Source organism: Pinus tabuliformis, chromosome J (genome assembly GCF_031772625.1).
Source record: "Pinus tabuliformis cultivar Carrire ecotype Pingquan chromosome J, CPIR1, whole genome shotgun sequence".
Classification (NCBI taxonomy): Eukaryota; Viridiplantae; Streptophyta; class Pinopsida; order Pinales; family Pinaceae; genus Pinus; species Pinus tabuliformis.
The window spans coordinates 395,102-406,560 of NC_142295.1; the positions used below are offsets into that span (position 1 = coordinate 395,102).

Sequence of the window (11,459 nt, forward strand, 5' to 3'; positions counted from 1 at the left end):
AAACCCAAATTGTTACTAAATGCTAGATATGTCAAAAAGGGTAAAAATTAGGTTAAATGCATGATATATCAAAAATGTTGGAAGTTAGATTAAAAGAGAAGAACTGTGATAAAAATTGAAAGATCTATAGTGAAATAAATCTAATAGAACATATAGATATGTTAAAAATGACAGTTTTTAGATTAAAAGAGATGACCATGATAAAAACGCTAGAGATGATAGATGAACTCATGGAATGCATGAATATTGAAGCCCCAAACACATATAAAATGATATAAGACTAAAAATAATCTATAATGGAAATAATGTGTATTTGAAAATTAGTTCTTTCCCCAGCCGGGAATCGAACCTGAGTTCTGAAGCAGGCCTTGCCACTCTTGCCCGGAGTTTTTCCGACTTTTTCCGACTTTGCCTGCGTAGCAATGCCAAAACGCCATGGAAGAGCTCAGCCTGACTTATGTGGCAATAGAATTGCCACTTGTATCCAGCCGACGTTGCAGCCATTACTCCAACTGTCACTCTTGTATTGTAGTCGCTGTATTGAATGCACCGAGAGCATATGCTTACATTTCATTTCTAAGTTTAGAAGGAAATTGAATTCGACACAATTGTCGTTATGCAATTTACACATCGTGACAAACCTCTAAATTTAGCAGACGAGATTGAAGTCTACCGATCGCTGAGATCAGACATTTATAACGATGCGGTCCAGACCGACAAAACTTCCTCTATTTAAGCTCCACTTCCCAGCCTCGACATCGACAAACCAGAAGAGTAGCTACAGGTCGAGAAGGTCCAGAGTTCGAATCCCAAGGAAAGCGAAAAGTCGATTAATTCAGTAAAGAAGTGGAAACTATGGCGTCCAGGCAGCAGCCAGGCGGTGGCCTGTTGGTGGTGGTGCTGCTGCTCCTAGTCTCAGCCCTGTGGTCCGAGGCAGCGGTAGACTGCAACACTGTGAAAAGCGACCTGGTAGGGTGTGTGGGGTATCTTCAGTCCGGAACTGGGAACCCCACACCTCAGTGCTGCAGTGGCGTGAAGAAGCTATCGAGCGCCTCCGCCACCACAGCCGATAGGCGAAAGACGTGCGGCTGCATCAAGAGTATTGCCGCCCCATACCCCAACCTCAAAGATCCCGCTGTTGGCAACCTCCCCACCCTCTGCGGCGTCAAGCTCTCCTTCCGTCCCAGCATTCACACTGACTGTAACACGTAATATTTTTATATTTTATTCAATTCAATTTATTTATTTTTTACATCTTGATTGTGGATTTTAGGAATATTTTTCATTGCGGATTTTTAGAATATTTTAAAATAATTTATTTTTATTTGGATTGCTGATTTAAAATTTTTAATTGCAGATTTCAGAAATATTTTTAAAATAATTTATTTTTATTTAGATTGCGATTGCGGATTTTAAAAATATTCTAGAATAAATTATTAAAATAATTGATCTAGATAGAAAATTTTTAAAATATTTTAGAATTTTTAAAAATCAACTATAAACAAATTTAAATAATTTAAATTGATATTATCAAATTATTTGATGAAACTTCCTTCCATTCCTAACTATTTTTTGTTTCTTTTTTGCAGGATTCCATAGATGAAGGGAAATTTGACAGGCACTGTCATCTCTGGATGTTTTCTACTTCTGCTGCTGCTACTATGATATGATGTCTGAATATGTAAACTGTCTGATAGATTTTGTATTTACATGTCTCATATATTCTCTGTTGTCGGTCTGTCTTGTCTGAATATGTAAGGTGCTGCCTTTGTTGTAAATAACCTGCAATAAAAATACATCCAGGGTTATCTGTTGTATGTCCTGTCTTATTGCTGTTTCTTTTCAATTATTGATCAGATTTTTTTGTTGTTAAATTTATTTATAATAAGATAGTGTGGACAAAAATAATAGTGAACTTATTAATTTTATTAATAATATTCATTGATTCAATAGTAACATCTATATTTTCAGATATAATTATTAATATTAATATTAATATTTTTAGTTTTATCATTTTAATACTAATATTAATATGTGGTATAAGAAATGTTCATTTTTAAGAAATTGAAAAGGTAAAGGATACAAAAGATGGTTAGTCACTAGTATCTAATTTATAAACTTCAATAGGTCATTTTGTCGGGAGATATTAAGTGGGCTGGATTTTTTTTTACTTTTTTACTGATATAAAAGCTAAAAAAATGTAATTTTTATGATATAAAATATTGTTAGTCACTGTTATCTAACTTATAAAAATCAATGGGGCATTTGATAAGGAGACATTAACTCAAACTGGATTTCTTTTACGTTTCCACTTATATAAAAACTAGCTCTTTCTAAGGATTATTTTTTTCAATTGAAGAAATTGTGCTTCGAGCAGTTTTCAAACATAAAAAGTCCCGACAAGGAGCAGTTCTCAAACATAAGAAGTCCTGACAAGATTTGTGAGATCAAACTTCCCCACCCAACCATTAAACCACATCTTTTCTAAACAAAAATTAAGTTATTAAACAAATATTAACTACTTTATTAAACTAAGAACTAAACCTTTCTCTAGTAATATTGGATTTCACATTACTACTTACCCATATTAATAATAAAAACACTTTCTTATTAAAATTAATAATACTATATTTATATTTTTAAAATTTTATATTTAAATTTATAAAATATTCTAAAGTATACAGAGATGGATAGTGATTGCAAATTCTTTCAATGGATACAATGAGCATATTTCAAATTAATTGTCTTAAATTATGTAATTTTTTCACAACTGAAATCTCTAAATCTCAAGCGTTCACTATTTTTAGTGTTCAAGTTTTTGGACTTAGATATAAAAGAAACAAAACATTATTGATTTGAAGCTTCTGCGATTTATACTTAATGTGTGATATTATCACATTCATATTTTTAGAATCGACATTTCGAAACATTATTGATTTGAAGCTTCTGCGATTTATACTTAATGTGTGATATTATCACATTCATATTTTTAGAATCGACATTTCGAATCCAATCATCATGTTTGATTTGTCATTAAAATAAATTTATAAATAAAACATGTTAATTTCTCACAAGTACTCTCAGAACTTGTGTCCACCGCAGAGTTGCTCAACAATCGTTTGCCCATTTGGCATTAGTTATATCGATCCTCACAAAGAATTGTTGTGGCATGCAGTGCTCAAACCTCGAACCTCATTAAAATATTCTCTTTTAAATGAAACACGTTAATGCTCATGTTTGTTTAATTTATTTATAAAAATAAATAAATACTGCAATTCATTTGAGTTTATATATTCAGTAGTGCGATAATAATTTTATAAAAGTATATGCTTGAGTTAATATCAGTTTATGTTCACTTTAACATCCTTGTAATTTAATAGTATTCTATTAAATTAAAAATAAAATATAAAATAAAATAAAAATATATTTATATTTAAAATTCAAAAATTGTATTTTAATACTGTGTGGTATGTTTTTAATCGTTAAAGTGAATTGGGTGACTATTTTAAATGAATTGAGGTGATTATGTGGTCTATACATAGGGTAAATTTATTTTTGATCAATAAGATCTCTTGAATACGAATAATTAATCAAAATAATATGATTTTTGGATGGGTTAAATATCAATGGATAAATGGTGGAGAATTTAATAAATAAGGTTGTAATAATCCGAGAAAAAAGAGAGTTATCATTGAGTTATCATTGTGTTACATTATAAAGATAATTTCAAAAGGAATATTTAAATGGGAAGAATGAGTTTTTGGTTAGATTCTGCCATGTATCATTTTTGTGGTTATTAAAATCTAAAAACTACATGCATGAGCTAGAAATTATTCAAATACTTACTTGTTAAAAGATTAGCATCAAAAATTTATGTTTGATTGCAAACATTCATTTTCATATGTTTGTTTTCAAATAAGATTTTAATTTGTTAAATTTATAGCAAAAGTTATCAATTAAGTTTTTTTGGTTTATCGCTTTTGGGAATATGGGATTGCCTCATAATTTAATTCATTGTGATCTTGTTATGCTTGAATATAATTTTACTACAAAGAAATGAACATACCTTGAAAAGTGCATTAAATATTTTATGAAACTAAGGTTTGACACAATATCAAACAATGTTATTACAAAACTAATGAGAAATATTCCATGTTGTATTTATTCTAAATTAGTATGTTGACCTAGATCTCTCTATTGAGGGCATTGATAGTGACCATAGTGGTGATGGGATGGCTTACTATCATGTGGAGAACCCATACATGGTATTGAGGCTTGTAGGGCCCATGATGAAACCATATACTACTTCTCCCAACCCATTTTATTTTGTAGAAAAGATAGGAGGTACTTCAATTTTAACTCTAAAGTTGCACTAAGAAAGATTTTGGAAATTTGAACCATCTACTCTCCCTATAACCCGATCCATAGAGATTTGCTAGAAAAATTGCCATAAGATTATTTGGTGTGTGGTTGCAAGACCACCTCAAGCTCTTCTTCTTGGTGGGTGGGAAGAATAGGGTTTGAGAAAAAAAATGATACACTATTTTCCTCATTAAGGGTAACTTGAAGCTTCTCCTATTGAATAGTCATACACTGCCATCACTTGCAAATGTCGAGTAGAGTGACAATCCTTATGCTAATGTAGCTAGGAATCACCCATAAATTGGATTAGATTGAATCTTACCTTCTTCAAAGACTAAATTCTTAGATTAAGAAATAAAAATTAATGGGAATTCAAAGCCTACATTTTAATATCTAAACAGAAGTGAAAACCATTTGAAATAATAAATTTGGAACATCAAAAGCAACAATCAAATGAATCCACTTGCAAATATGAAACATTGAATTAACAATCTTTACAATGTTGTTTTGAGAAACCAACAAGAAATGAAAATATTTCAATTTTCTATTTTATTAAACAAAAAAATAAATGAAATCATCCAAGTAGTCAAATAGATCCATTTTAAAGCATGACACAATGAAATAACATCCAATAGCATCCTTTAATATAAAAGAAATAACATAGAACCTTAAACAATTTAAATATTTGCAAATTTTTTTCCTATAAAATGTTCAAAGTTCACAAGTTAAATATAGAGGAATATCACAAGTTAAATTGAGTCAAATAATTAAAATGTAAGAAGAAAGATAGTGGAATATAATATATATAACAAACAACCATTAGTCTTGTAAATATTTGCTTGGGTTATGATTTACACTGTTGGTAGGTACAATGTAGTATTGTATTGAATTTAGTTGAGTTTATTATCCATGCAAGTTGCCATATGACAAGGGTGTGGAAATTTGTTAGATAAATCATTTATACATGTGTAAATGCTATTACAAATGTTGGGTAGACATGACTCTATATTTTGGAAATTGTTTTTTGAAAGTTGTTGTGAATTAATATTTGATACAAGAGCCATCTTCCATGTTTGTCTCATTTAACGATGAATCAACTCGAAGTATAGGCATAGGAATTCACTAACATGATTGATCAAAATATGGAGAAAATTTTGATATGAAAAAAGTTGGAATTGAATCAATTCTTATTGATACTCAGTTAAATCTTAGTTCTTATCTACCAAGCAAGGACTTAATCCTTGGCCCTCAAATTAAGCCGAAGGGGCAAAATGAGTTGTCAATGTTTCAACCTTTAGTTGTGTGTTAGATATACTGAATTTTCCTATGAATAAAAAACTAATCATTTATCATATATGGCATCCCTCCATGAGCTTCGACAAATATATCAAATATCTGTTAAATAACCTTAATATATATATATAGTATATCAAATATCTGTTAAATAACCTTTATATATATATATATATATATATAGTGGATATGTATAGAGACATAACTTATTGTAAAGTTGGGATAGGGATAGTATATATTAATGGCTTTAATAAAAATAATTAAATTTCAAATTGAGAGAAATAAACTTAGTTACTTTTAAAGTGGAAAAAAAATATGTAACCCTGCAATCTCTAGATTGAAAATGTTAAATCCATGTGGAAATCTTGTTAACAGTAACTCTAACAAGGGATTACATGAAATGCATCCTAAATTTTAGAAAAAATAAATGAATCATCATATTGGAACCCTGCTTTAAATCCAAGTCTATAAATAAAGCAATGACAATTGTACATTTTGCCATATTTATATATGTATATCGACTCCATTAACTTGCAATTGCCAAATGTTTTGTTGGTCATTGACCCTTTCTTTACACGTTGAACCTCATTAAAATATCCTCTTTTATTTGGAATACGTTAATGCTCACGTTTGTTTAATTTCTTTATAAAAAATAGGTATTGCAATTCATATGAGTTTATAGGTTCAGCAGTGTGATCATATGATCATAATTTTAAGAAAGTATATATTTGAGTTAATATCAGTTTATTTTTATTTTAAATATAAAATAAAATAAAAAAAATTTAAAATAAAAATAAAAATTATATATAGTTTTTTTTTGTAAGTTTGATAGGACTACAATTTTATCATGTTTAAAGTATCACTTTGATTGGTGCAGAGAATTAATTAGTGACTTCACATCAAGGAGTGCCTTAACAAAACAACGGACTCTCTATTTGAGACTCTTTTGGACAAAATAAAATTTATATTTTAATATTAAGTAATATGTTTTTAAATGTTAAATTGGATGAGGTGATTATCTTGTTAAAACATGAGAATATTAAAATGAATTTGGGTGATTATGTTTCTTAGACATAAGGTAAGTTATTTTTTATTGATATGATTATTTGAATACTAATAATTAATTAAAATGATATTTTGATGGGTTAGACATTAATGGATAAATGGTGCAGAATTTAATAAATGACTTTGTAATAATAGGAGGAAAGAAAGAGTTACCATTGTGTCATGGGACATTATAAAAGATATTTTCAAAAGGAATATTGGAATAGGAAGAATGAATTAGTTAGATTTTGCTATGAGACGTTTTTGTAGTTCACTGTTACAATTCAATTAGAACCCAAAAACCTCATGCATGAACTAGAAATTATTTTAAAAGATTAGCTTGAAAAACTTATGTTGCAATTCAAACTTTCATTCTCACATGACTGTTTTGGAATAAGATTTTAATTTGTCAAATCTATAGGGAAAGTTATCAACTAAGTTTTTTTTGGAAAAGAACAAGAATTACACTAGCCACCAACTTCTTTTTATCACTTTTGGGAATATGAGATTGCCTCATAATTCAAGTCATTTTGATCTTGTTATGCTTGAATATAATTACTATAAAGCAATGGACATACCTTGAAATGTACATTAAATATTTTACCAAACTAACGTTTGACACCATATCAAACAATGTTATTACAAAACTAATGAGAAATATTCCATGTAATATTTAGTCTAAATTCACATGGTGACCTAGATCTCTTTATTGAGGGAATTGATAGTGACCATAGTGGTGATGGGATGTCATAATATTATGTAGAGAACTATGCATGGTAGTAAGGCATGTAGGGTCCTTGATAAAACCATATACTACTTCTCCATACCCATTTTTTTTGTAAAACAGATAGGAAGTACTTCAATCTCAACTATAGAAGTTGCAATAGGAAATCATGGTTACACAAGATTTTGGAAATTTGAACCATCTCCCCCTTTAACCTGATCCATATAGATTTGCTAGAAAAAATTGCCATAAGATTGTTTGTTGTGTGGTTGCAAGATCACCTCAAGCTCTTCTTCTTGGTGGGTGGGAAGAATAGGGTTTGAGAAAAAATGATACACTATTTTCATCAACAAGGGAAACTTGAACATTCTCCTATCATCAATAGCCATACCCTGCCATCGCTTGCAAATGTTGAATAGAGTGACAATCCTTATGCTAAGGTAGCTAAGAATCACCCTTAAATTAGATTATATTGAACCAAGATACCTTCTTCAAAATTAAATTCTGAGATTAAGAAATACAAATTAATGGACATTCAAAGCCTACATTTGAATATCTAAAGAAAAGTGAAAACCATTTGAAATAATTAATTTAGAACATCGAAAGAAACAATCACATGAACCCACTTGCAAATATGAAACATTGAATTAACAATCTTTACAATGTTGTCTTGAGAAAACAACAAGAAATTAATATTTCATTTTTCTTTTATATTAAACAAGAAAATAAATGAAATAATCCAAGTATCAAATAGATCCATTTTAAAGCATGGCACAATAAAATAACATCCTTTAATATAAAGGAAAAAACATAGAGCCTTAAACAATTTAAAAATTTGCAAAATAATTTTCCTATAAAATGTTTAAAGTTCACAAGTTAAATATAGAGGAATATCACAGGTTAAATTGAGTTAAGTTATTAACATATAAGATGATGTAAACAACCCATAATTAAATATGCAACTAATTACATAAATTTATGTCATTAATATTCAACACGCAATAATTCAACTAATTAGCGTAGAATTGCGAAAAAAAACATGAGCATAGGCAACTTACCTGTAGTGATGATAGCCCTTGTGATTTTGGGTTGAACGTTATTTGGGTCCCACTAACCGCAATGTTTTTTGGGGGACGAATCTCCACCCAACCATAGGCTTAGCTGCACATCATCTTTCTGCAGTTGGTCGCCCTCGAGCCCTCAATCAATGTACTACTGCCAATGTTTCTTTTGTCTCTCAACACTCTTCTCCAGAAGAATCATCATCTCATTCCCCTCTTCATCCATTAAATAGAACCAAATGTTCCAAAAATGGAAGAGAATTGGAAAGGGATCCGCATGCACACAATCCATGTATCAACATGCAACTTTTATTTCTTTGTTTTAAGTTTTACTTAATTCAATATTTCTCTTAATTTAACTTTTTCTTGTTTTATTCCTTTTTACTTTTTGTTAACTTTACTTATTTTTACTATTTTCAAAGTTTACATATATATATATATATTTAGAACTTCAGTTTATTATTTACTATTTTATTTGTTTACTATTATTATATCTTCTTCATTATTTATTACTTATTTAATATTACTATCTTTTCATTCTGATTTATTATTTATTTAGTTATTGTAACGACCTCCTCCCACATCTACCCAAGTAACCAACCAATCGAAGTAAACATGTGACGATAAGTTACTATGATATGATTCAACCTCCTAAGTGACCTTAAGGAAGTGGAACCAATAGAAACACACCATACCAAACCTTCTGTACCTGCTACAGGACTCCCGGAATACATCCCAGTCATTCCCCTTACCAGCCCCTGGGTCCCAATGATATTTTAAACAACTAAACCTCGAACTCTCTCTTGATATGGAAAAGGGTGCATCTGGAAACCTTAAAACGCATGCACAACATGGGTATGCATGCGTCATGGGACTTTTCTCCTTGGACCTGTGCCTGAAACTTTAAGATTTGTGCCACTTTTTAAGCCCAGAATCCAAGTCACTGCCCAAAAACCCGTGTAGTTTTTAGAATCAATAAATTATGTGATGACAAGAAATAAATTATGTGATGACAAGGCTTAAAAATAAAAAACTGACTCTAGGACTAGGCCTGACCATCTCTAACCGGGTATTACATTTTGTCAAACACTTGGCATTAATGCAATCTACATGAAATGAGTACAAGACATAACATAAATGATTGATAACTCATATGAGACTTGACAAGAAGGATCACCACCCTCTTCCTTTAACTGTTTTGACATCAATTAGGTCTTGCATCCATTATCCTTTTAGTTACAAATAAATACATGCAGTAACCATGACAATAACCAGCCATATAACCATGCTTATAACTAGCATTAAACCATGTAAATAGAAATGAGATAACAACCATTAAAGACAAATATTAACAAGTACAAAAGAAAAAAACTTTGTTTTTATTAAACATAGGCAAAGCAGACCAAGTTCATGACTTCCACGTACCACTCGACTGTAGACATGGCTAAACCAAATATTTCTTTCAACCAGTCACCCCCTGTGCCATATTCCAAGCATGAATGTGGGATCTCATAGATAAACCAATCCAAAAACAACCAAGGTAATCCATAAGTTAAACCACCTCCACCCTCACCAAACTGTGATCTCACCAAAACCAACACCGAGATCAAAAAACCAAACCAAGCTAGGAATGCCTCTGAACTCCATCACTATCCTTGAGGAATTTTCTGTCTCCTTGTCTCTCAAGCTTTACCACAATCCACAACAGGTCACTAGGCCCTAAAACGAGACACTAATCTCTCAAGCTTTACCGCAATCCACACTAGATCACTAGGCCCTAAACCAAGACTCAATCCTCAGGCTTTACGGGTATCCCGCCAAACCATTCAAGGGATTCCTAGGCCTTTGGAAATTTTCCTAAGACCACCTCCACCCCAGATTTTAAAACCATCCAACAATTCCAAAGCTCAAAACCGAGAAAATAATCCCATCACACCATGACAATTCAAAAAAAGGAAAGGCTAGGCTGAAAAGCACTTCCATAAGCTGGAAAAACCTTGCCACCGATAGGAATAGAACCATAAACCAACATGCAAAGCCATGCAACTCAAAACCGGTTAGCAAATCATGCATGCAATATGTTACCTGCAAGTATTCCTGTTGAAGTTGCTTGATCCTGCTCTTACTTGCTTGATCTTTGCTTTGCTTTCTTTTCTGTGTCCTTCCTTTGCTTGCTTTTCCCTTCCTTTCTCCAAAACAAAACCTGAGAAAAAACTTGAGCCAAAAGCTTACAAACTGATCCTCATAATATTTTTTTATCAATGAGGCGTCTATTTTCTTCATTTTCCATTATTTTCCTTCAATTTCCTCCTCACATGCATCTTGTAACCTTTTACCTCCCTTTTCTCCTATTTTCATTTATTTTCATAAATAAATGTGCCAAAAATTCCTTTTTGCCTTTTTAATGCCTTAGCCATTGCCTTTGCCAATTTCCTTTAGCCATAAACACATCCAGTGATGCCCACTAGGATATCTTTGCCCAACATTCAACTTGGAATACATGTCCCTTAACCTTGATCTTATTTTTCCTTTATTAACTTTTATTATATGAACTTATAACCAGGGGCTATTACAGACCCCTCCCACTTGGGGGAACATCGTCCTTGGTGTTAAACCACACTAAGACCTCAGAAAAACCGTTGAAAAGAAAACATGTTGCCCGTGGAGCTTTATAACTTAGCTCGTTGTAGTATTTACAATGAATGACCTACCTAAAAGAAAAACCTCATGACAACATGACAACATACCACATACTAGAGTTTTATAACATAGCTCATTACGATATTTACAATAACCACATATGCACATTTGCTAAACCAAAAAATAAAAGGATATGATGCCCATATCAATAAACAAGGGAATCCAGAGGCTCACACCTCCATGCTCAAAGTAATATTAGGATTCACTTCCTTCCCAGGAAGTCCAAAATCCACTCCCGAAGTCAAAGTTGCATCTAATGTCCAACACTACAATCC

At 31.3% G+C, this 11,459-nt stretch overlaps 1 protein-coding gene across 1 annotated transcript; it reads left to right on the top strand.

The window, feature by feature from the left end:
• The first annotated feature begins 741 nt into the window (after positions 1–741).
• On the top strand, positions 742–1,817 carry LOC149225111 (non-specific lipid-transfer protein A-like). The gene is made up of 2 exons (XM_089376912.1): positions 742–1,208; positions 1,590–1,817. The coding sequence occupies exons 1-2, from the start codon at positions 856–858 to the stop codon at positions 1,597–1,599; spliced, it is 363 nt and encodes a 120-aa protein (XP_089233038.1). The 5' UTR covers positions 742–855; the 3' UTR covers positions 1,600–1,817.
• The last annotated feature ends 9,642 nt before the right edge of the window (positions 1,818–11,459 follow it).